General features: G+C 35.2%; 2 protein-coding genes and 1 long non-coding RNA gene across 3 annotated transcripts in view; 2 read left to right on the forward strand and 1 right to left on the reverse strand.

Moving 5' to 3' along the window:
- The first annotated feature begins 109 nt into the window (after nt 1–109).
- Nucleotides 110–25,114, forward strand: part of LOC137399297 (synaptic vesicle glycoprotein 2C-like) — a 29,880-nt gene continuing 4,875 nt past the window's right edge. Inside the window, exons 1-10 of the mRNA XM_068085345.1 lie at nt 110–284; nt 8,164–8,344; nt 8,740–8,808; nt 10,599–10,760; nt 12,049–12,211; nt 15,844–15,965; nt 18,339–18,499; nt 19,146–19,220; nt 19,304–19,372; nt 20,923–21,014. Coding sequence (XP_067941446.1) covers nt 8,302–8,344; nt 8,740–8,808; nt 10,599–10,760; nt 12,049–12,211; nt 15,844–15,965; nt 18,339–18,499; nt 19,146–19,220; nt 19,304–19,372; nt 20,923–21,014 — 956 coding nt within the window. The 5' untranslated portion in view covers nt 110–284; nt 8,164–8,301. The remainder of the gene's footprint in view (nt 285–8,163; nt 8,345–8,739; nt 8,809–10,598; nt 10,761–12,048; nt 12,212–15,843; nt 15,966–18,338; nt 18,500–19,145; nt 19,221–19,303; nt 19,373–20,922; nt 21,015–25,114) is intronic.
- LOC137400134 (uncharacterized) lies at nt 1,030–3,865 on the forward strand. The gene is made up of 3 exons (XM_068086452.1): nt 1,030–1,135; nt 1,404–1,617; nt 2,840–3,865. The coding sequence occupies exons 1-3, from the start codon at nt 1,046–1,048 to the stop codon at nt 2,923–2,925; spliced, it is 390 nt and encodes a 129-aa protein (XP_067942553.1). The 5' UTR covers nt 1,030–1,045; the 3' UTR covers nt 2,926–3,865.
- LOC137400135 (uncharacterized) lies at nt 1,660–2,954 on the reverse strand. The gene is made up of 3 exons (XR_010979222.1): nt 2,814–2,954; nt 2,387–2,560; nt 1,660–2,233 (listed from the first exon to the last, which is right to left on the reverse strand). It is a non-coding gene; the product is annotated as an uncharacterized lncRNA (long non-coding RNA).

The raw sequence follows: 25,114 nt of genomic DNA on the forward strand, positions 1-25,114 counted from the left end.
ACAGACTCGCTTGGGAGTGGTCATTTCGTCTGTTGAACCCGTGCTATCTACTTACGTAACTGAAAACTGCGCAATCGGAGCTATTCCTTTTGCGCGTTTTCTACAATTTCTGGCGTTAGTATCAGAGTGTAGGTCGTAGCTCTATTAACACCGCACTGTATTAACTCTAGCGTTCTTGATGTTGCTTTAAAATTTGCAGACTAACTTAAAACATGGTGCTTCAGTTTCTCTTAATACTATATTGCTAATACGTTTTAACAGCCATAATCAACGCATTTTGGAAAGTAAGTATGCTACGTTTCGTTAAAATATACCGATAGTTTTTATTATTATTATTATTATACGTGTTTGCTTAGTTTTTAAACTCGACCTAATAAGCTCATTTGTTTCTTTGCTCAACAGTTCAAAAATCAAAAATACCACTGATGCGTATTGATCTTAGCTTGGGGTATAAACTCTATGTTATTTAGTGACATGCATAAATGCAAGTATTAAGTTGCATATACGCGTGGGTCTGGAAAAAAGACCTAAATGCTGGGAATTCGTGAAATGCCGTGCTTAAAGATCATATAAGCTTACCATCATATCAAATTTTTTGAATTGGCTACATAAGTTGTTTTTGTTAAGCTCGTAAAACAATTTTACTCGATCAATTTTAAAGGTTGACTTGCAACAAAATTCACATTACAGTTATTTGGTATCAAAAGATTCGCCATGTTTTACTCTGTTGTGTGGTAGGTGCCAAACACGTGGAAATGTGATTAAAAGCTCTTAAAAGCTCAAAAACAAAAAGCCGCCGTAGGTTGGAATCTCTTGATTTCGATGACGTATCCGCGCTGTATGGTTATTGTCTTGTCACGTGATGTTCTCGCGTGAATTGAAAGGCCAATAAAAAGCTCAATATCAAACTTATCGTAGCAATAGTTTATGATAATCACTTCGGGTTTTACCTAAGACCCCGTATTAAATATAGATGCTCGCTACTTTACAGTTTCGGCTTGGCCATTCCGTTCGACTATTCATGTCCGAGTTGCGATCATAAAACATGTCAAATTCTGAAGAGTTAAGACCCTGGCGTTTCGAGCCTGACGCTCTATCTGAAGAAGATCCTCAACAGAATCAAACCTCCCAGCAAGTAAGCACCGCCACTAGCCAGCTCTTATGTGCCAAGCTAGCTAGTAGTAATAGTTTTAGCTTGAGAGTGATAGAACGAATATTATTATATATGATTTTAATGATGATAATTATCGCTTCAATATTGCGAAAAAATAATTACAGATTTTTCTCGAATGACAACATTAACAATTTTAATATTTAAATCTATTGCTGCACTGATATACTGTTGGATAACATCGACCTGATGTATTAGCTATGGTTGCATAGACATCTGTTCATTTCTTTAGAAGCTAATACCACCGGCTACAGAGTGGTGTGCCTGCGAGCGTTGTCAAGACATGCCATCTCTTCCTGAATGTTTGTGCTGCCATTATGCCGAGTTTGCGCATTGTCTCCTTGACCGAGGAGAGCATGAATGCCTGCGTATGCATCCTGGTGTAAACGAATTTGTGGCGTCTGCACCCCTTGAGTTGAGGTGGAATAATTACCTGCGATATCATAGTGAGTTGGATATTCATTTAATGCCAACAACACCAAGGCTATGCTAATGTGTCAAGCATTATCTACAATTCTTGTGTTACACATTTAATGCATCAGTTGAACACACATATTCTGAACTCGTGGAACACAAGGAGAACTGGTATATTTGGCTTGTACACTTACTACAGTAGAGAGTGTATTAGTTTTATGATTTTATTATATAAAGATCGAGATTATTTTGATGATCAGCAATTATTGTTTTTCAATAGTTGTTTTGGTAGATAATCTATTCCCATTTGGAGAGCCATCGCCAAATGCTCGGAAAAGGTTGTGTGCATACCGCAATCTTGTGTTTTGGTTTATGCCGCAAATCTTGTTTGCGAGTCTGCAAACTCTTCTTCATCATCCGTTGGTGGGAAAAGAGCCCGAATCTTAGACACCAAGCATGCAGGTAGAGGCCGTCGCTCACGGCGACAAATTTGCGGCATAAGCCAAAACAAGCTTGCAGTACGCACACAACCTTTGTAACAACATCCGTTGTAATGGACCGCACTCTCAGGCCGTGGGAAATTAGATCGGACTGGCATCGCTTGAAGCCTTTCAGCTCCATGGTGTTAGAGCTGATGGTCTCTGTTGACTGCAAAGTAAAGAAAGTTACGACCAACAATTAGTTTCACATTATTTGAATGAACTATTTAGCTAGATGAGCAACTTCATGTTTATGTATTGATAACTACTAAAAAATTTGGGTTTTTGTCAGGCTGTGAAGTAAAAACTGTCAAAGTTTTACCTTGACAAGACGGCTGCTGACTATTAAACCGCAGCTCTTATCCATCATAGTGTAGGCTCTGTATAGTGCGCAATGCCCCGGACTATCGCATCTACCGTCACCTGCCAAATCAAGCTCCCAATCGATTGCTGCCATCAATCCTTCGTTATGCAGGGTGTACTGCTCAGCAATACACTGTAAAATATTGTAAAACTTCATTATACAAGATTAATTTGTATCATTATCATTAGTCTAAGAATGTAGAATCCTCTTCCCCCTTTTTGTGCTATATTATGATGAAGAATCAGAATTTTGAATTATAATATATTTTGCTTGAAGGATGACATATTTTCATTTAAAAAAAAATTGTTTCTAAATGTTATTCAATTAGTGTGCCAAGCTTTTACTCACATTTTCCAAGTTTATGAGTAAATATTAACACTCATACCATGTAAGTATTCTCTTTGTTGGTAGAGGCAAACGCTGTGGCTTGGTATTGCGATGTTCAGGAGCGACAGAAAACGGAGGTTCTGCGTAAGGCATCCGCCAGAAAAGAGTGATGCAGCTGCCAGCAGGGGATTGATGGCGTGAGCTCTGTTCACTCTGGCAGTTGTTTCCCAAGTGTACGATCGGTGACAGGAGGCACATGTAACCTTGAACTCTACCCATCCGCCTTCTCGCACCATCGTGAATGAGCAGGGGAGAGCGTAGGTGTGACAGTGAAATAGTCGCTGGAGTGCTGTCACACTTACTATTATTTTCTCCTCTTTGAAGGAGGATTCGGTTCTGAAATCACAACACAATAGTTGACTTGCAATAAGATTTGTACAACATCATTTCCTGTTATTATATCATATTTGCTTGATCAGAAGAAAAATAAATATATAGCCATGCAATCATGACACAGATTTTACAAAACCCTATCAGAATCCATGATATTGTAAAGATAAAATGTGAGTAATAACTCTATGGATATTTTTTATATTTTGTCAAGTTTGGTTTAGTTCAGCTCTATCTTACATGTAATTGGAGAGCGTTTGACGCTGGCCGACATAGCGCTCAAACTTCCCAGTCTTCAGTGATTGGCACAAACTCTTCATCTAATACTAATAATAATCAACTAATAATATTAATATGCTATTAACGATGATACCAGAAAATGACAATAACTATTTTATATAACATATCTATAAGTGAGTGGGGTTAAGAAATTTGGCGAAATTAATCGTGAAACAACATTATTTTATCAATTATATATTAATATATTACGTTTTACAGATAGATATGCAGTATGAATTAGTTTTGTTATTATAATAAGAATAATACACGTAATTAAAAAGATAAAATACTAATAATATAATATTACAATTAAATGACATTAATATTGTTATATTAAATATAGATTAATACAGTACTATTAGGAGAATACTAGATAATAACCCGAGTTACAACTACTAATACAAGTAGTTCATAAAATAAATTACTCACGTGCTTTGGTGATATGTGGAGTATGCAAACAGGCTAGAAAACATGTCGTCTTTGAACTGGCGAAAACAAAGGTAAGAGTAAGCAGGCGAATAAATAAAGTTTGTCACATCCAGCTTCACCCAGTTGCTCCACGCCCGGTGAAGGTCTGGTCTTTTCTCAGCTCTTGGCCAAAAAAAGGTGCTTCTCAGCTTGGCAGCTGCACAAACACTATATGGCGCGTTAGACATTATGACGAATTGAAATAAACAAGTTTAATATGAGAAAGCGTGTTTGCTATTTGCGATAGATCAAACTTGAACTGAAACTAACATTATCTGATCATGTGACTTACACTTCCCGCTATATGGCGCGAAAAATTTCTACAGCATTTTTCAACCATCATAGCGGACCAAAAGGCTCATCATTTTTATCAGAGAATGATATGCAATCGTTCAAGCTAAGCTTAAAAAATTAAACATATTTTTATGCTATGTTTTGAGATATCAGTGCTCAAAGTTGCAGCATTACGATGCCGATAAAATAGACGCGTAGGAGCAATAGACATGGTTTTTATCGCAAGCGTGAAGTATATTTGTGAAAATAGTTCGACGAATAAGGATGCATGAAAGTGTAAACATAAACTATCTCGCACACATTTTAGCCGTTTTAGCACACATACGTCACATTTTAGCCGTTTTGGAAAACGAATCCAAACTAGGGCGGTCTCGTGTGGCTGCGATTTTCTGTTCGTTTTTTAGCTTTTACGAGCTTTTAATCACATTCCCACATATTTGGCACTTACAACACAATAGAGTAAGACATGGCGAATCTTTTGATACCAAATACCTGTAATGTGAATTTTGTTGCAAGTCAACCTTTAAAGTACGCGTACTAGGTTAATATGACGTATGCGTATGAGCATTGATGTAGGCTAAGGTATATGAAGACACAGGGTTTGAAACGGTAGATGACTGGCAATTCGAAAGATATAGTGAAGTGCAAGACAATAAAAACAGCTGCTAGAAAAACTGCTCATCAAACACTGCAATACATCAAGAAGCAAATGTAGAAGTCTTCGGCAATTGCTATGCTGTTGAAAATATCGTGCATGGGAGTTGTGGACCATCACAGCTGATGCAATGTGAATATATGGGACATCTGTTGGATCGGGAGTTGTCTGACCATTATAATGAAAAACATCCATGAAAAACACCATAACATTTTAACTCAATCATGATTATTATTCATTAGCTTAACTATGTACAGCGATTACTAATGGATATTCACTGAAGCAAACAACTTTACAGAGTAACAGGCACAAACAGAGACATATCACCAATATTACAGGAGCTAGCCAGATTTACAACTTGTTGAAGCATTGTAGCAGTCAACATAGACCAGATCAGCAACCAGGAATCAGTGAGACAAATATTTACGACACTTTATTTAGTATATATCTTATATAGCTTATAAGATAGTTTTATTATAACAAATGTTGTATTGTATAACAGTAGAAAAATAAAACATAATTATTCGGTAACTGCGATATTGCATTTGACGAAAAAAATTGATGAAATGGCTGTGAAAAGAATGACATAAAATAAGATTTTTTTTTCTTGCTTCATGTAAGTTAGCTAACTAATAACATCGTAGGATGAAGATTACTGCAAAATTAATTTCACAATGTTACTACTAATATATAAAACTATTTAGTTTTTGAGTTATGGCCAGTTTTGTACAGTTCGTTACCAGACTTAGAATATATTTCATGTATCGTCTTGATATTCCAACATCAGTGAAGCACTTTAGCTCACCGCAGGGATCCTAAAATCGATATCACACAAAGAATGATACAAGAACCACAAAGTAAAACACAACCAACCAATGACAGTTGGCAATGACTCAAGGACAAGTATAAAAGAGGGGCAAAATTAATGAGAAAACAGCGAGCTAGGGGTGAGCAGTAAATGTAGAATATAACAGCTCATTAACAAATCATGATGTAGAGCAAGAGATGTTATGAATTGATGTTAACTCTTCTAGTTGAGCGCTATTTGCTCTCGGAGTTTTTTAATAAAGAGAGGCAACTTCAAATTTTCTGGTTTTGCTAGTAGCAACTAGTCAGGGAGTACGGTGCAACTAATGCCCCTGTGCTGGTACAACTAACAAACAGTACATGACTGCTGGTGCAACTAGGTTGGCTTGTGCAATCAGCTAATATCTAAACAAACTGCTGGTACATGAAGATGCTGGTTGCTACACAATCATATAGGCTAATGTTTATGTTTATAAACTGCTGATACAGTCTTATTTTGCTGTTACACAACTATACAAGATTACTCAACTCTTTCGCTACCATAAGCCGATATATCGGCTTTCGTGGTAATTCAAGCACAGACCGTAAGCCGATATATCGACTTTTCAATATGGTTTCACTTTTCTTTTAATTACAAAGCCTATGCAATAGTTAGACCAATCAAATTTCGTCTCCAGTAAAAAAACCTCATTGCCAATCACTTGCTAACAATAGACATTTTTTGGCTAAATATTTTCAACAATTCGCGGCGATAAAGGTACCAACTGTAAAACGATATATCGGCTTATAAATACGGTTTCACTTTTCTTTTATGCGTCAATGTCAAATAGTTGGTTTTACCGAATATTCAATTGACATTGTAAAAATTTATTTTGTAGCGAAAGAGTTAATGGTAGTGGTAACCTTTATTGTTGTTTTACTTTTATTAATAAAGTTGAGCTAATAAAGGTTTGAGTTGTAGCTGTTGAAATAAAGTTAGCGTAATGTCATTTTGTTTGCTTTCAATCAGAGGTACACGCCTATAAGCCTAACCCCTTAATCGCTCTAGAATCGGTTTATATGTGGGAATATCCGGTGCAAATAATTAATGAAGAATTTATCGGTAAAAACAGATTTGTTGTGACCTCAACTCAAAGACATGAGTAAAAGTGTTAACTTGACAATGTTTAGACTTGAAAAAAGAGTGCTACAAATATATCTAGAATAACTAGAAATCGTTTAAAATGATTTAACTCACGTATTTCTTATTATTTTCTCATTTATTTCTCTTTTTATACCAAAATTTTTTTAATTTCACTTGCCAAATAGTGACATTATCACGGTTTTCAGGCATTTTTTGAGAAAAATTGTGAAGGTTTAGACAGATTTATTGAAAATATAAGTGTTGTTTCAAAAAATTTATATGTAGACTTAATTGTGAGTTTAGGTTTGATTGACTGATATTATCCACTCAGTTCAAGCAAGACTCAGTTCACTGAACTCTTTTATTAAAGCTGAAACTGGCATACAGGATCATAAAGTATTAAGTCTTACACGTAACTTTGTGTGCTCAAATAAATCTCTACACCATTGTATGGTCATCTACGTTTGTCTATAGAATTGTTAGGAAACCTGAATGGAAGTAATGCATTGCCTAAATAAAATATTTTACATTAAGACGCTCTCTAACATCAGTAAAGATTTTAGTTTTTATTTACCAAATATGCTTTTTCAATTTCAACTACCTCTTGTGACAGTTGCATAAGATGAATGCCAGCTAAGAAGTTATCTAAGAAAGTCACTCGCCGTCATGTGTAACATACCAAACTTCTTTGTGAAATTCTTAGAAAATTATAAACATGTATATTGAAGCTTTAGAACATAGTCTGTCTCTAATGGTTGGAGGTCTTTAGATAAATCAGAAGTTGTTCAAGGGTGGCATTATACTACGTCGGTGTTCCAACGCAGTGGGACAGCCAATACACTGATACACTCTTGCGTTTATCGCACAACCAATAATAATAATAACCAATAATAAACTTGCACCAGCAGTGTTTCTAAGAAAGCAATAATGATACGTGAGACCGCTTTGGAGTTTTCTCATCAGTAACTGGTGCAGGTTCTACAATATGTTTGCCAGCAGGTGTAGAGGGTATGTAATAAACAGTACATAATTTAGTTGGTTTGAAAATAGAATTAGTAAACTTAAAGGCTGTTTTCAATGTCTATTGTTATCATGGTATTGCTATACTGACACAAAATACTATTCTTCTAGAATTTTAATGCTTTATAAGTTGGTTATATTCTTTATAAAAGCTCTGGAAGAAAGACGAGTTGAATTATCTGCTTTTCTTTTGTTACTCTTGAGAGTAGTTTGGAGTATACAAAAAGGAATGAAGTCTTTTTTTAACCACCTTTGGCTCGGAAAAAACTAAAGATAAATTTGTGTTTTATTCAGGTAAAGGAATTTGTTAGTGCATCAGTTGAAAACCCACTGGTATATCTTTACGCTACCATAAAATATATTGGATTCTAGACTTTGAAGAACAGCTGCCGATACAGTTCTAATAGTGCTTGAAATGCTGCCAGTCACCAGTTGTTTCTTCAGCTGTCACTAGTGAAGTATTTAAATCATTTTGAGTCATCAATACAGCTGACGGAATAGCTAGCTATCATGAGCTCTACGGATGATGAGACTATCTGTCTTTTTGATAAAGGTAAATGTTAGTACCTTGTTTATATCTAATTTAAAATACACAAAAATTCAATTATTTTTCTCGTTGCAAATGTGTGCGCGCGTGTGGTTCACATTCTGGAATATTTTAACTTGTGAATTGTTATTGTCTTGTTAAAATATTTATGTTGATAGGTAACTTTTTAAAACTAAAAGCATTGCTGTTGCTAAGCGTTTAGTTAACAAATTCTTTCTCTGAGGCAAGAAAAGACAAGGACAAATAATTTCTATCTGTCTTTATGATTGCGGTCTGCATACCGACCATAGAACCTACTTGCCTTAGCCGATGTTATTTACGTTTCTTCCCAATTGGAGTTATCTGCTTCATTACCCAATTAATGAAGCAATATAATACTTCAAAGGTCTGTTGTTTGCTAGATGATCAGAACAGTCTGGATGATGAAGATAAGAAGATGCTAAGCGCTGATGAAGCTCTGGCAACTGCGGGTAAGTAGTTTCATCTTACTCAAAATCTGTGAAGTGCTCAGCTGTAGGTCTTTTATAAAGATATGAGTGTCTCCTAAGTGTTGCCTGATGTCCTTTAGTTTGCACTGAGGCACTGTGTCTGTAATAGGGATTAAAGACACCTTAGCCTTGGTCCTTGGTGATATGTTGACTTAGAATAGCTTGGCACTTGTTTCTTTTGTATCATGTGCTGTACTCTACTTATTTTCCTTTTTATGGAACTGCTAGCAGTGACTAACACCTACATGATTTGAGAGGTTTCACTTTCAGATAAGGCGCCCTTACCGTAAAACCCCTATTTGAACACCATTGCGCTCTATTTTTTCAACCCCTTCCCTATAATAGTGGCACTTCATTCGAGTTGACGTTCAAATAGAGGGTGGCGAATTATTTTTTAAATAGCTTGTTAGAATTTTGGGAAGATAAATCTAACCATTTTATGGACACAGCGAATGCTGCCTATATTTTGCACTCTTCTTCAGGCAGAGTGACATTAACCCTTTGGGATGCCAGAAAGCTGCTAACTTACCTCCAATTTGCTGTAGATCTCTAAATAAATATGCATCAGGAAGCTGAGAAATGTCTCTACCATTTGATATCTATTGTCTGCAGTTAACCTATGATGATCTTATAAGCTTGCGTTTCAATTTGTTGAAGCCTTGAATTTTTTATTTTATTCCAAATTTGAAAGCATATTTTTATTTCATAATACAGTTTGCAGCCAAAAATGGTAATTTATGTGCAATAGAAGAGGCGTTATGAGATTCATTGAAAGCCGAGTTTAGATAACGGAAATTATGCTATTAAATAATATGTTATAAATCTACAGATTTGTAATTTATTTGATAATACTCTATCAAATGCTACAAATATATATTAAAAAACAAGTGAAATAAGCAAAAGATTATTTATAATGCGTACAAAAACAAAAATTAATGTTTTTAAACCAAAAATAATTTCATCGTTTGCTCAGCCAGTAGCATTCTGATTGTTGCTTTTGTTTGGACCCATCTGTTCAATACCTTCCGCAGCGTCTTCTGACCTCACCTCTTCTTGTATACCGCTGAACTAGTCGATATTTGTGTCTAAACAATTTTTTAGCAGAGCAACACTTGTGCGTTGCCACTTAGAATACACTTTTCGCGCAAATAAAGATAAAATTTTAGCCGCATGCAAGCTTACACATGCATGCTAAGCAGAAACTTTAGCTCCGAAATTGTAGTACAGATTTCACCATAATTGCTAAACTGGTTTTCATAAACGTTGAAATATCAAGACTGCATTAAACAAGAAACTACTATTAGCCTGGTACAGTTATTAATTACTATGGTACCGCTTTCAAAGTTTCAACCGTAAAGCTTTGGCGTTAAAAAACGGATTTCGATTCGAACGGCAACAACGAAAGAATTAATTGTTATTGATTCAACTTAGTCATTATTACTACCACTTTGCCACTAGTACTACTAGGATTAATAGTACCACAATGATCACTTGCTAAATTAATAGTTTGTATAAATCAAATAATGTCAAAGTGGCCGTTAAATAGAGGTGGCGCTTAATTTAGGGGCGACTGTATTTTTCCATCCTTCTACTATAGTGGTGCTCTATTAGAGGTGGCATTCAAATAAAGGTTTTACAGTATGTTACCTCATTCATCTGAGCGGAACATCAGGTTGCTGCATGTTCATAAATAAATATAAGGATTAATTTGTGTTAAAGGTTTTCTGGACACATATCCCACCCACTGTGTCTAAGTATTTGTTTCACCACAGGCTTTGGAAAGTTTCACTTTCTAATGGTGTTTGTTATGGGCTGGGCCAATTCTGCTGATGCAGTAGAGATGCTCTCCATATCATTCGTGCTACCTTATGCTTCTTGTGAGCTGAATGCAACCGACTTGGAGCTTGGATTCCTTACTGCTGTCGGGTTCGGAGGTAAGAATTCTGCATATGTAAACATAGTTCAGGGTAGATTCTATGCTACAGGATGTGGCCGTTACCCACTTTATTCCAGATTACAAATCTTAAAAACTCATTAAGGGGTAAACTTTTGCTATTGCTATGTAAGCCTGCTCCTACAAGGCAAACACATGCCAAAGTATGTCTTATTACAATGATGATGATTGGTCAATTCTATTTATATGAGGTGAGATCCAATAGTTCCAGGAATAGAGCTATAACTCAAAGCGCGTTGCTTCAACTTCCTTATTTAGTTTGACCCTTCCAATGTATTCTCCGAAGGTATCGATACACTTGTCACACCTCTTCTGCTCGTGATGTCATACAGTGCTGAAAGCTATTGTCGTCAATGCTGTTTACCTCTCTTGCTGTTGCATGTTGAATCGATTTTACACTATCAAATTTAGTCCCGTTCGTAGTGAGTTTCAACTTAAAAAATAACCAGAAGTGAAGATTTGGTAGATATATATGATGAAACATCGCAACCATGTAGTATTTAGCGCAATACTACTTCACAGAAAACAGCATGTGCAAAGGTGGGCGGTGGCACAAACTGTGCTGAGGCTCTTCTCACATTCAAATTGATCATCCAAACCCATTGAACAGTCACAAAACCACATCCAATTTCTCCAGATATCTTTTTCTTAGTAAGACAATGATTTGCCCTGGCTAGTGACCTTATACTGTCTATTGATGAACAAGTTCTTGCTGATTCTGGTCTGCCAGACCTCGTGTCATCTTCAGCGTTGTCTTTACGTTCACGAAAACATTTGTGCCACTCCAGGACTGGTATTTTCTTTAGAACACTCTCTCCAAAAGTAATGTTTAATATTTCAAGCCCCCAGTTTTCCCTAATTTTACATAAAATTTAATACAAATAAGCTGTTCCAATAAATTAGACATTTTCATAAATTTATTAAAAAAATAGCCAGAAGCAACCGACTGACCTTGATGCAACGTTGGCTCACGCGGTAACCCATTGTCGTCGCAACCTGAAACTTTGTCACAATGCTCACGAAATGTTTGCTGGCGATCGCTGCAACGGGTTTTCCTATTTTGCAGATATGTGTGTGCACATAACTGTATTCGGGGAACTTTTGGATCAGACCTTGTATGTGGCAGTGACGAGGCTTCTTATTGGCTAAACTTTCTTGTAACCTTTGATAATCCTTATTTGTTAAATCTGTAAGGCTTGTACCGGGGAAATGGCCCAGTCTATGTTATTCACAAGGTTTTTGGTTTGTTGAAACGATGTATATTACAGGGATGCTGATTGGTGCGTATGTCTGGGGTGCAATCGCAGATATAAAAGGAAGAATTAGAACCTTAATCTTGTGCGCCGCTACTAATGCTCTCTTTATTATCGGCAGCTCTCTAAGTCAAAGCCTGTGGTTCTTGATACTAATGAGACTCATAAGTGGGTTCGGGTGAGTGGTTGTACCCTCTATTTCATCATTTCAAACGTAGTTGGAACTTCATTGTTTGCAAAGTCTGCTTCCTCTGTAAAAACTAAACAGGCATAAGAAGGAGATCTTCTGTCAATATTCCAATAACATTTCCAGTTGTTGACAAGAAACTCACTTTGATCTCTTCTCTAAATCCACCTGCTGTGGTGGTCTTCTCACTTTAATACACCCGCTAAATGGGCTGTTTCTGTTATGTTACTAGGTGAATGCCCACGTTGCACGGGTAGTAAATAATCATCCAATAAATTTAAGTAACTTACCTCGTAAGCTAGTAGTCTAAATCTTTACTAAAACAATAGCGGTGTTTGAAACCAGCTTAATAATCGTTACGCGTAATGATGAACTGTGCTAGTTAATAACATCAAGCACTTCAAGCGCTTAACTGATGTAGTGAATATCTTCACTATTATTGATCACCATGCTCATTTGAAGTCGTAGTCTAATATGTAAGCTCGCCGCCTCCAGAACTGGAGGTTCCAAGATCAAACCCTTTTTGAAGCCGATTTTTCATTCCTAAAACATCATCGCTATAACTGGACAGACAGACCAGAAAACAAGAGACAAACGTTAAAATATATAATATATATATAATAATTATTATATTATATATAATATATATATATATATATTATAATAATAATTATTATAATATATATACACACATATACATGTATATATATATACATATATGCATGTATATATATATATACACATATATACATGTATATATATATATACATATATAGATTGGAGTTAATTTTTCGCTATTTTACGATTTTAATTTCTGGTAAATTAACTGCTAATAATAAAATCAGCTCTTGAATCATGAAATTTTCAGTCGTTGTCTGTGTACGAGTCAACAACTCAGATGCCACGATGTAGCACAGAGAATAATTAGCTGCACAATTATTCAGAGATACCCAAAGGTGGTCGATTGATGCAGGTGTTAGAGTGTCAGTCTACCAATCTGAATGTCACGAGTTGGAGTCTCGTTGAAAGCAATCGTTTATTCTTACTCCTAACCCTCGCCTCGGACAAAAACGCCTCTCATATAATAAATAAATGTTTTTGTTTTAATTTATTTTATACGCATACAATATTTTTCTTTATAGCACACACTTTGCTGTGTACTAAATAGTGAATAAAATTAATTGAAATTGAAGGTATGCTCTGCCCTTTACGTAATATAACCGTAATCATGAACTCTAAACCAAGCATAAGTGATAAGAAAAAGAGGAAATAGTTGGCAATACAAACCAATACTACTGCAGTTACTGTACAATCATAAAATTAAAAAGGGAAATTTAGTTTGTTTTTGGTTTTGAAGGGCCAACGTAGTGAGCTTGAGAAGATGTTGGAATGGATTAAGCTATTCACATGTATTATATTGTATATATAATATATATATTATATTTAATATATATATATTATATATATATTATATTGTATTATATATTATATTGCTCGCATAACTTAAAATCCCTAACATATAAATGTTCTTGGGACGGATTATTTACGTTGTAGGCACATCTACTGTACTTACTTCCTTTGGAAAGGTAGCTCAAATGTATTATTTAAATTTACCTCCCTCAGTTCAGCCAGGCAAGTTGACAGTTGGCTTGCCTTTTGTTTGTCAGCGCTGTCATCACTGACAAGTCGTACTGCAAGACTAAGATGCAAACTGAGCTACTGTCAACTTGGCTGCAGCAAGGATAGACAACTTCACTATTTATGGGCGCATACATTCAGCGTCCGTCTTCATGTCACATAGCCTACTTTCTAGCTATTAAAGAAGTTGCACATTTCATCAACAGCCCTCTTCCTGCAGCAGCCTATTAAAGTTGTTTTTAAGGCTATTGCAGCCATCACACCTTGGATAACTCTAGCCATAAACCAAATGCAATGTCTATCAAACTTATTTTAAATAGCCTCGCGAGTAGAGAATGCACACAACTTTTTCTGATAGGAAGACTCACAAAAGTAGCATATATTAGAAAAACCAGCATGAATGACATGTTGTTCTGGACTGGTTATCTCACGTGCAGCATTATTCATAAAAGAGAAAAGTGCAGAAGGAATCATGCTTTAGAAGTACTCTAATAAACTGTATTTTGCAGATTATCAGACTTCTCTATTGTATGGTATGACTATTATTGTGTCTTACGTAGAAGCACCAATAACAGGGAGGGTGAAAGATGCACATGTGCTTCTTTATGTTACCTGTAACATTCACGGTGTTACCGCTTACATACATGTAATAAAGGAATGGCAGGCAAAAAACAGCTCAAGTGTTTAAAGGCAGTCATTATGAACCCTATTACAAGCTTCTCAAAGAGTTCTGAGACTGAGGTTTCTTCTTTTTACACTCAGTCAGCCACTTTTTAATTGCTGACCAAACAAAGAATAATCTTAACACGAACTAATATTTCAATTGTTCATATTGGCTTTTGCCTAGGAAATTTGTTAAAGGTTGACTTGCAACAAAATTCACATTACAGTTATTTGGTATCAAAAGATTCACCATGTCTTACTCTGTTGTGTTGTAAGTGCAATATATGTGGAAATGTGATTACAAGCTCTTAAAAGCTAAAAAACGAAAAGCCGCCGTAGATTGGAATTCGTTTATTTCTCTGACATAGCCATGACAGTTTGGTTATTGTCTTGTCACGTGATGTTCTCACGTGAATTGAAAGGCCAATAAAAAGCTCAATATAAACTTATCGTAGCACTAGTTTATGACAAACACTTCGGGTTTTACCGAAGACCCCGTATCAAATATAGATGCTCGCTACTTTACAGTTTTGTTTCTGCTTGAACTAATCGTCAAGTTGTAATCTGATCATGTGACCCAATACTTCGAAAATAATTTTTGCAGCACTTTTCGATTATCACAAGTGACCAACATGCTCGTCATGATTATCAGACAATGATATGTACTCCTTCGAGGTAAGGTTAAAAAATTAAATGAATTTTTACAGTAAGTTATAAGATATCAGTGCTAAAAGTGACAGCATTACAATGACGATAAAACAGACACGTAAGAACAATAGACATGGTTTTATTGAATGCGTGAAGTATATTTGTGAAAATATTTTGACGAATAAGGTTACATGAAAGTGTAAACAGAAACCATCTACCACAACTACGTCCCATTTGAGCCGTTTTGGAAAGAGAATCCAAACTACGGCGGTCTCGTGTGGCTGCCATTAACTGTTCCTTTTTGAGCTTTTAAGAGCTTGTGATCACATTCACATATATTTTGCACCTACAACACAACAGAGTAAGACATTGTGAATCTTTTGATAACAAATAACTGTATTGTGAATTTTGTTGCAAGTCAACGTTTAAACTAAAAGTATACCAATTGTAGGAGTTGCCCACTCCTTGTAAAAAACAGTCTACTATTGATAACTTCAATAAAGCGGGGGAGGTTGTCATCACTTATAAATTCTATTGTTCGGCTAATGAGAGTGATTTTGGAATGAAAGGTAAGCAATAATATAACCAAGAAATGTAATCTAAAATGTGTAATATTTTGTGAAACCATCCTTGCTTGCTCCCCAGCACAACTAATGCCTGTGTGTTACTATCAGGGTTGGAGGTACAAGCTCCCTCGTATTTGTCTACACAGTGGAGACGCTGCCAACCACAAATAGAGGGCGCATGACAGCGCTTCTTTCTTGTACATTCATGGTAGGACAAATCTTAGTCGCAGGTGAGTACCAGTTATACTTTTAATGATTTGCACTGGGAGATCCAGAACAACATACTGGTAGTTGAACCTGTTGAAATGTTCCACACATTTTACTGTCAGCTATGTACCCAGAACATGTGGTTACATTTTAGCCGCAATTAACATATGATTACATTTGATCCACAATTAACATAAGATTACATTTGATCCACAATTGACATTTGATTACATTTGATCCACAATTAACATGTGATTACATTTGATCCACAATTAACATTTGATTACATTTGAGCCACAATTAACATTTGATTACATTTGAGCCACAATAAACATGTAATTACATTTGATGCACAATTAACATTTGATTACATTTGATCCACAATAAACATGTAATTACATTTGAGCCACAATTAACATGTGGTTACATTTGATCCACAATAAACATGTAATTACATTTGATCCACAATAAACATGTAATTACATTTGAGCCACAATAAACATGTAATTACATTTGAGCCACAATAAACATGTGATTACATTTGATCCACAATAAACATGTAATTACATTTGAGCCACAATAAACATGTAATTACATTTGAGCCACAATTAACATGTGATTACATTTGCACGAATCATGAGTATTGTTTTTGGATTCAAACTGCGTGAATTCAGACCTTGTGAAAATTAACATGGATACTAATGTTGATCTGGACTCATGTGTCGCAGTATAGTAATACCTTTGTATGATAATCCTTATCGCTAGTGCAGCTGTTGTCAACTTGTGCAACTTATTGTCAACTTGTAATGAGTTCAAAAGAACATTTGGTAGCCAGTCAGCTTGTGGTCTTAGATTTATATTTGGAAAAGTTCCAGAATAATAAGCTTGCGTGAAAACAAGTCTAAGAATTTGCTAATCTTTGCGCAGACCTAAACATTTTCTCAGTTGAAAGTTGTTATGGGTTAGTGTGGCTGAGCTTTGACCTACTTGATTATGTAGCAGCTTTTTAGTTTTGGGACTTTCTGGTTGACTCTGATTAGCTTCTTCAATTCTGATTGGATCAATTAGTTCGCCTACATGGTACACCTTGATGGACTCACTCTGTCCTTCTGGTTTCCTAAAGTAGTGAAATGTAAGATTTTTGTTGGCAATTAAAAGCTCAACTCATCAACATCTATCAAACTATAGATAATACACTCCTAACACTACTAACACTACTAACAATCTATATCTGACAGAAGTGCTCTGTACTATATGCTCCTTTATCATAATATTGATATTTGGTTACTCATTTCTTTCATATATACTGTACAGTGTAGCTTTCATATATACTGTATACTGTAGCTTTCATATATACTGCATAGTGTAGCTTTCTTATATACTGTATAGCGTAGCTTTCATATATACTGTATAGTGTAGCTTTCATATATACTGTATAGTCTAGCTTTCATATATACTGTATAGTCTAGCTTTCATATATACTGTATAGTATAGCTTTCATATATACTGTATAGTGTAGCTTTCATGTATACTGTATAGTGTAGCTTTCATATATACTGTATAGTGTAGCTTTCATATATACTGTATAGTGTAGCTTTTATATATACTGTATAGTGTAGCTTTCATATATACTGTATAGTGTAGCTTTCATATATACTGTATAGTGTAGCTTTCATATATACTGTATAGTATAGCTTTCATATATACTGTATAGTGTAGCTTTCATGTATACTGTATAGTGTAGCTTTCATATATACTGTATAGTGTAGCTTTCATATATACTGTATAGTGTAGCTTTCATATATACTGTATAATGTAGCTTTCATATATACTGTATAGTGTAGCTTTCATATATACAGTATATTGTAGCTTTCATATATACTGTACAGTGTAGCTTTCATATATACTGTATAGTGTAGCTTTCATGTATACTGTATAGTGTAGCTTTCATATATACTGTATAGTGTAGCTTTCATATATACTGTATAGTGTAGCTTTCATATATACTGTATTGTATAGCTTTCATATATAATGTATAGTATAGCTTTCATATATACTTTATTTTGTAGCTTTCTCACAATCTGTTTGTCACATTCTGACATAAAAGTTATTAAAGCATATGATTGCATTTACATTTGACAGACAACCAATGTAATGTATTCACACTGTTAATGTTGTATTCACACTGTATATTCTGTATTCACAATGTTTATGCTGTATTCACACGGTTTATGTTGTATTTACACTGTTTATGTTGTATTTATACTGTTTGTGCTGTATTCACACTGTCTACGCTGTATTCACACTGTTTATGTTGTATTCACATTATTAATGCTGTATTCACACTGTTTATGTTGTATTCACACTATTTGTGCTAAATTATTTATTTATTACAGGAATGGCATGGCTGATAATACCTGAGGATTTGAGTTGGTCGTCTTCTCCTGATTTCACTTTCAACAGCTGGAGAATTTTTCTTTTGACATCAGCAATTCCTGCCTTCACCTCGTTTCTTTTTTTCATGTTTTTCCCTGAGAGTCCCCGATTCCTCATAAGGGTGAGTCGTTACTTACCACTTTATCAATCAATCAATCGAAGTTGTTTTTTCAATTATGGCTCGTTACACTATCATTTATCAATTTTTGGGGCTAAATGTTAATCAACAATACTTGACTTTTAAACAATATTGTATATTAACCTTTACACTTTGTTGATAAGTTATCAATATTATTAGAGTTTTGCTCTCCTGTTATTCATTGTTGCAAGAATATCTCTTCCAGTTTATTGATAAACTGACCGATAATTTTCTTAAGTTGTTCCATTCTTATTTTGTTTTATTAGTAAATTTTATTCCAAAAATTTAGGACTGTATAATAGCTTTGATTTCTCTGTTTTTTCATTCTCTGCAAACTAATATTTGATCAAAATATGAAGAAATCAAGGAGCTAAGGCCTGATAATTTAAAAGGTTTTATGAACAGGGCTGTACTTGAAGCATCTGGCTAGAGATACCTTATCTAACACCCTAAGGTGGTTATCATTTTTTTCAAAATCTGCTTGATGACATGTGAATAACTAAAATAGTTACTATAAATATAGGAAAAGGTCATACAATATAGTATTAATCTTTACACAATAATGAATAGTATTTTGTATGGTAAAACTTCACTGTCCTTCAAGTAACGTTGATGTTTGTTTAACCAGAGGAACAGGATGAGCGAAGCTAAAAGATCTATCAGATACATCTATAAATGTAATGGACATGAACAGCCTTATGATGTAAGTGCTGCATATGTATTAGATTTAGATGTTCATGCGTGACTACTTATTGGGATAGTAACTACCTTTTGCTGATATTGTAGGATAGCTATGCAATAGAAAGGCCACCAGATGTCTCAGACTCTACAGGATGTCTTCAAACATTGGGACAGGTAGAGTGTCATACGAACTTACATGGTATTTTTCTGTGTGATCACATCTTCTGAAATCATTACATCTTTCATGAAAAACCTTGGTGGTACCAAATGATTCTCAGTTTCCTGTTAAATTGTTTATAGAAATTTCATATCATTTGTTAAAGAAACGGGACCTTTACTTACGGAAGACTTTACATATGAAATGTTCATGTTACAAAATGTTTTTTGGTAGAAAAATTTGCCTTGACTTCCAAAAGGTTTTCTAGATACAAAATGCTTTTCGTATTCTGGCGTTTCGTATTCGTTTGTTTTGTGTTTTGGCACATTTATTTGTTGCGTATCGTAGCCCGTTTGCTTATTACATATCTTGGCACATTTGTTTGTTGCATGTGTTGGCCCGTTTGTTTGCTTCGCATTTTGGCACATTTGTTTATTGCGTATTGTTGAGATGTATGGCAACATCTAGTTGGCACGATGTAAAACGCATCTCACCCAGTTTTACCTGTTAGTGAATGTCAGTAAATATCAAGTACCGCATTTAATATTTGATCGTTGTATAATTTTGAGTTGTCCTATGTCACAAAGGGTGGACAACTTTAGTTTTTAGCTATTAAGTTTCTGCGTTTTTTTGTATGAGGGTATAGTTTTTTTCAGTTTTATGGCAATGTAAATAAACTTGAGCAAACTCTGAGCAAAACCAACAATACAACATTCACCTCCTCGGACCGCCGTTTACCCACTATCCGCTGCCTTCGCTTGGCCTTGTCTAGATGGTCAACACTAAGGTTAAACAAACATACCGCTTTTAGCTTTTGTTTTGTTCTTTTTCTGTTTTTCATTTCTTGTGTAATTTTTCTTTTTATGATGAAGTGATATAATAATAAAATTTTAACCATTGCATAAATATGTGTAACATATTTATGCAATGGTTAAAACCTTTAACAAAAAATGTTAAAATTATGTCATCATGAAATCTAAAATGTTGCGTTGCGTAAATATGTGTATCATATTTATGCGACGCAACTGTTTTTTTGCCGAAGAACTATATTTTTTGCTTATGATAAAAATATCATATTCGAGTTCTGTGGTGGCTTAAGACGGACTAAGATGGATTAGAGCATTTATATGGTAAAACCTGTTTCTACTTACCAAATCTTTTACTTACTAAATGGCTTCTGGAATGAATTACTTTCGTAAGTAGCAGTCTCACTGTAATCATGCCGCACAAGGATTTCAAGTGGAAGCAAAACTTCCATTTTAATACCTTCACATTTTTCTTTCTGCCTTATGAGTTATATGAGATTATATATCATCTGTTTACGGTATTATATCCAAGATGATTCACAGAAAGACTGCAGTAAGAACAAAGCTGGTAATTAATAAACTCAACGCTGTGCTGTACTGCCAACAATTGTGTTGGCTGTTGTAACATCTCAGTACACTGAGATGTCTACTAGGCTACGGTTACACACCAAGATGTGAAACTATTGTACTTTCAAACTGGTACATTTAAAACTGTCAGGGCATGCACGATGCTAACATTCCTTGTTGGTTGAATGTTGTAGATTGCTGAGAACACGATGAGCTTAGTCAAGCGTGACGATATCAGACCTCTATTTCTCTACAGCAGCGCTGTCACTTTCTGCTTGTCCTTCAGGTAATTTTGCCTCTTCAACTTGGAATGTTGTCGGACTCCCTTGGCGTACCCTAGAGGAGAAGGCATGAAATGTTGACAGATATCATCATCGAATAGGGTCTTCGATACGCGTATGTTTAGTCTCACATGTATCCAGAGAGTTGGAGTTATCTTCTATTTGCAGTTTTCAACAATATGTGACAGCCAGTAATTACTCATCGAGCAAATCCAATAAAACATTTTAGCTTACTCGAAACACGCTGGTTATAGGACACGTTTGGTTATCATATCCTAAGCACAAGAGTTAAAGTCATCATATCCTAAGCACATAAAGTTGAAGTTATCTTATCCTAAGCACATAAAGTTGAAGTTATCATATCCTAAGCACATAAAGTTGAAGTTATCATATCCTAAGCACATAAAGTTGGAGCTATCATATCCTAAGCACATAAAGTTGGAGTTATCATATCCTAAGCACATAAAGTTGGAGTTATTATATCCTAAGCACATAAAGTTGAAGTTATCTTATCCTAAGCACATAAAGTTGAAGTTATCATATCCTAAGCACATAAAGTTGAAGTTATCATATCCTAAGCACATAAGGTTGAAGTTATCATATCCTCAGCACATAAAGTTGAAGTTATCATATCCTAAGCACATAAAGTTGGAGCTATCATATCCTAAGCACATAAAGTTGAAGTTATCTTATCCTAAGCACATAAAGTTGAAGTTATCATATCCTAAGCACATAAAGTTGAAGTTATCATATCCTAAGCACATAAGGTTGAAGTTATCATATCCTAAGCACATAAAGTTGAAGTTATCATATCCTAAGCACATAAAGTTGGAGTTATCATATCCTAAGAACATAAAAATCTTTAATACAATATAAGCTGCGTCCATCTGCCCCAAGCCATGGTTAAAGGTTAGTAAGAGATTGCATCATATGGGATTCGAACTAATGGCTTCCAGCATGGTAGACTGACACCCTAACAACTGCACCAATCAACCCCCTTTGGCATTCCAGATTGCATATACATCACATATAGTCATTACACCTGATGTTCTCAAACGGCTCACTAGACTTCTAGGGTACTAGTTTGCCCCGCAAACTCTACCCAACTTGGTTATCATGTGTCACCTAGCATCCTAATCGAGGCAAAGACCATCACGTTCAAATCATGTTGTACAAGATCCGCAATTGGAATCCAAACGATTCATGTATGCCCAATCCGTCAGCACCCTAGCAACCATCTTTGTCCGCTCTGTACTTCATGGTAGTTATTATTCATTGAACTTAAAGATGTAGTTGCGTCAAATTTAAGTTGATCTTAAAAGAAAGAAATTTTTTTTCTCTATCAGTTGATATGTTGTTTGTTGTGTTACGCGATCGCATTGCCAAGATATTTGAAGATTAAAACCGAAAAAATCTGATCGCCGTAAAACCGCTCAGGCCACCAAAACGTGCCCAGACTTGCCCAAAATGATGTCACGCGTTTGGCAACCTGTCTCTATCTCTCGTATTCACATCGGGTATTTGCGATAAAAGTCTAGTCTTACGCGGCTCTATTGGCATATATCTTATTTCGTATTTGCTCATGTTGGCTAGAATAAAATTTTGAATCCTGCTACAGATGCATTATTATGAATGTTTCAAAGGCCTCAAATAACGAAAATTGAAAATTTGTTCTACTCACTTTCTCCAAATGTTGTGTAAACATTTGGGTACCGACTACCAATTCTACCGGTCTACGGTAATTCTGTCAAGTCACTTATGTAGAACGCGGTCTTTGTATCAGCACAGTTCTGCAGCTACCCATACAAACGATATACAGCCTCCCATAAGCCCCGCCCACATTATGTCGCCTATTACCTATTGCCTACGTACTAGTTTCTTACTAGTACCATTCTTACCGAATACTAAATAAGTGAAATAAGCAAGCCATTTCTTTGAAAAGAATATAGACAGGGATAGAGTTTTAAGGATGAGAAGTCTGCTGCAAACTGGATTTGAACTCACATTCTCCAGTTCTGCGGACACCCATATACCATATCCGATTCACTACAATATTCTGCAAATCATGTTTTGCATTATCTTCAACAATATTATTTTATTATATAATTTTTACAAGCAAAAATATTTTCATCTGAGCATAAAGCTTTTATTAAAAATATTCATCAAGTCGTGGCCACTCACATAGTATTAGCTGATACAATAAAACAAATTCATCTACTGCAACAAACTCAAACAAAACATCATCCAGCACGCATTCAAGTCTCGCTTTCTCCTTTATGGCAGTTTCCACACTGACAAAGCTTCTTCGGCTGGTGGGACGACATAAACATTCTGTAATCAGTAAAACAAGTAAATGTAAACAAAGTAGATGCAATAAATATGTCATTCATAGATATGTCATTCTAAAGCGTATCTATTGACAGCTTCCAAATCGGGAGTTAAATAGATCGCGAGTGTAATTTTAAAAACGAATAAACATTTAATAAAGGCACAAGTACGCCAAGCCAACGATTCGAAGCTTTGGTTCTGGAAATTAAAGATTTGCAATGATCAATCGATTTTACCCACTTCCTACGAGTGAAAATAATTTGTAATCATGACTCTAATTTACCAAAGAAAATTCGAAAAAAATATTATAGCTAGGTAAAACGGCAGATAAGCTATGAAACGATGATTGGAGATAACAAAGAATTATCATTTTATTAATTAGTATATGTATTTATGACTATAAAAAATATTACATTTACTAAAGTATAGAAGACTCTAAGTTAATTTACCTCCATTCTGTCTTCTTCTGCAGCAAAACGCTGCTGACGCCTGTCAGCTTTGGCCATAGGCTGTCTACTCTAATCTTTTACTAAAAGTTGCTCAGATAACTCTGAGTAGCGGTCGCTCGAACTTGAAGCCATTTTAAAACCATGTATAACTTAGTAATTGTTGAAACGCGTTGAGAATGAATTCTCTAATTAGGAGAATCTTCGAGATCACAGACAACGCGTTTTACGAGTGATAACATTTATTACGGCCTATATAAAAATTTCGCACGCATGATTGGCTAACGAATCGACCTCATATTTATTGCTCGTGGTTTCGTTTCAGATACCTTGCTTGTGACGTCACGAAATAGGCACCCGCTGGAACGTGAGCTTTTTAAAAGAGGGCCTCATTCAAACGCATATATCTCTGGACAGGGTTGGTCTACAAAGACAAAAATGGCATCAAATTGTAGCTGATGTTTTAGCCTTTTATGGGTCCTAATTTCATTTTTGACGCAACTACATCTTTAATGCTACAGTATACAGGTTTCTTTTTGTAAAGCTAAATTGTATTTTTGCATTTTGTCATTTGTGATTTTATATCTTGAATAGTTAAGCCATAGTAAAATGTAGCCTACTAGTGAGTTGTTGAAAATAATGGTGTTTTGATATGCCAGTGTTCAGTGGTTTCGTTTAGGTTCTGTGAGATTTTTATCTCACCAGGTAATCTTCATATGTTTTACTGGTTGATTTCTGCTATACTAGTACCCTGTCAGTCTAGTGTGCTGTGTGAGGTTGTCAGGTGTGCGATTAGAGCAAATCTTGGAGTGTCGGGCAAGTGAGCTTTATATTATCAGTTCGAGTCATGTACAAAGGAATCTTTTCAGGAATCGTCGGACCTTGGCGTAATAAGGTCTTTGTCTAGATTTGAGGTATTTTGTTACGTCTGGTCTAGGCGTTGTTAGTCTAATGTTGTTAATCATTTTATTGTCTTTTATTATAAGTGAGAAAACTTTGATGATGATTTTTCTCACTTATAAAAAAATATGCTAATTAGCATAGTTTACATATACATATTTAGCATATTTACTTAGCAATTACCTCAAATGGAGTTTGGGGTTTGTGTATCTGTGTGATGACTAAAAATCTCATAACCATTTGAGTGTGTTTTTAAAAAATTGCAGTAAAAACCTAAGGATTTCAAATCGCTTAGCAATTACCTCAAATCTGAGTGTATTACATTACGCTTAGATTCAAGGTCTTTCTGTGTATGATGCACTGTATAGAAAAGGCTAGCACCCTGACAGTCTGGCGCACCGTGAGAGATCATTAGGTGTAATAGCTATACA

This window comes from Watersipora subatra, chromosome 7 (assembly GCF_963576615.1).
Source record: "Watersipora subatra chromosome 7, tzWatSuba1.1, whole genome shotgun sequence".
Lineage (NCBI taxonomy): Eukaryota > Metazoa > Bryozoa > Gymnolaemata > Cheilostomatida > Watersiporidae > Watersipora > Watersipora subatra.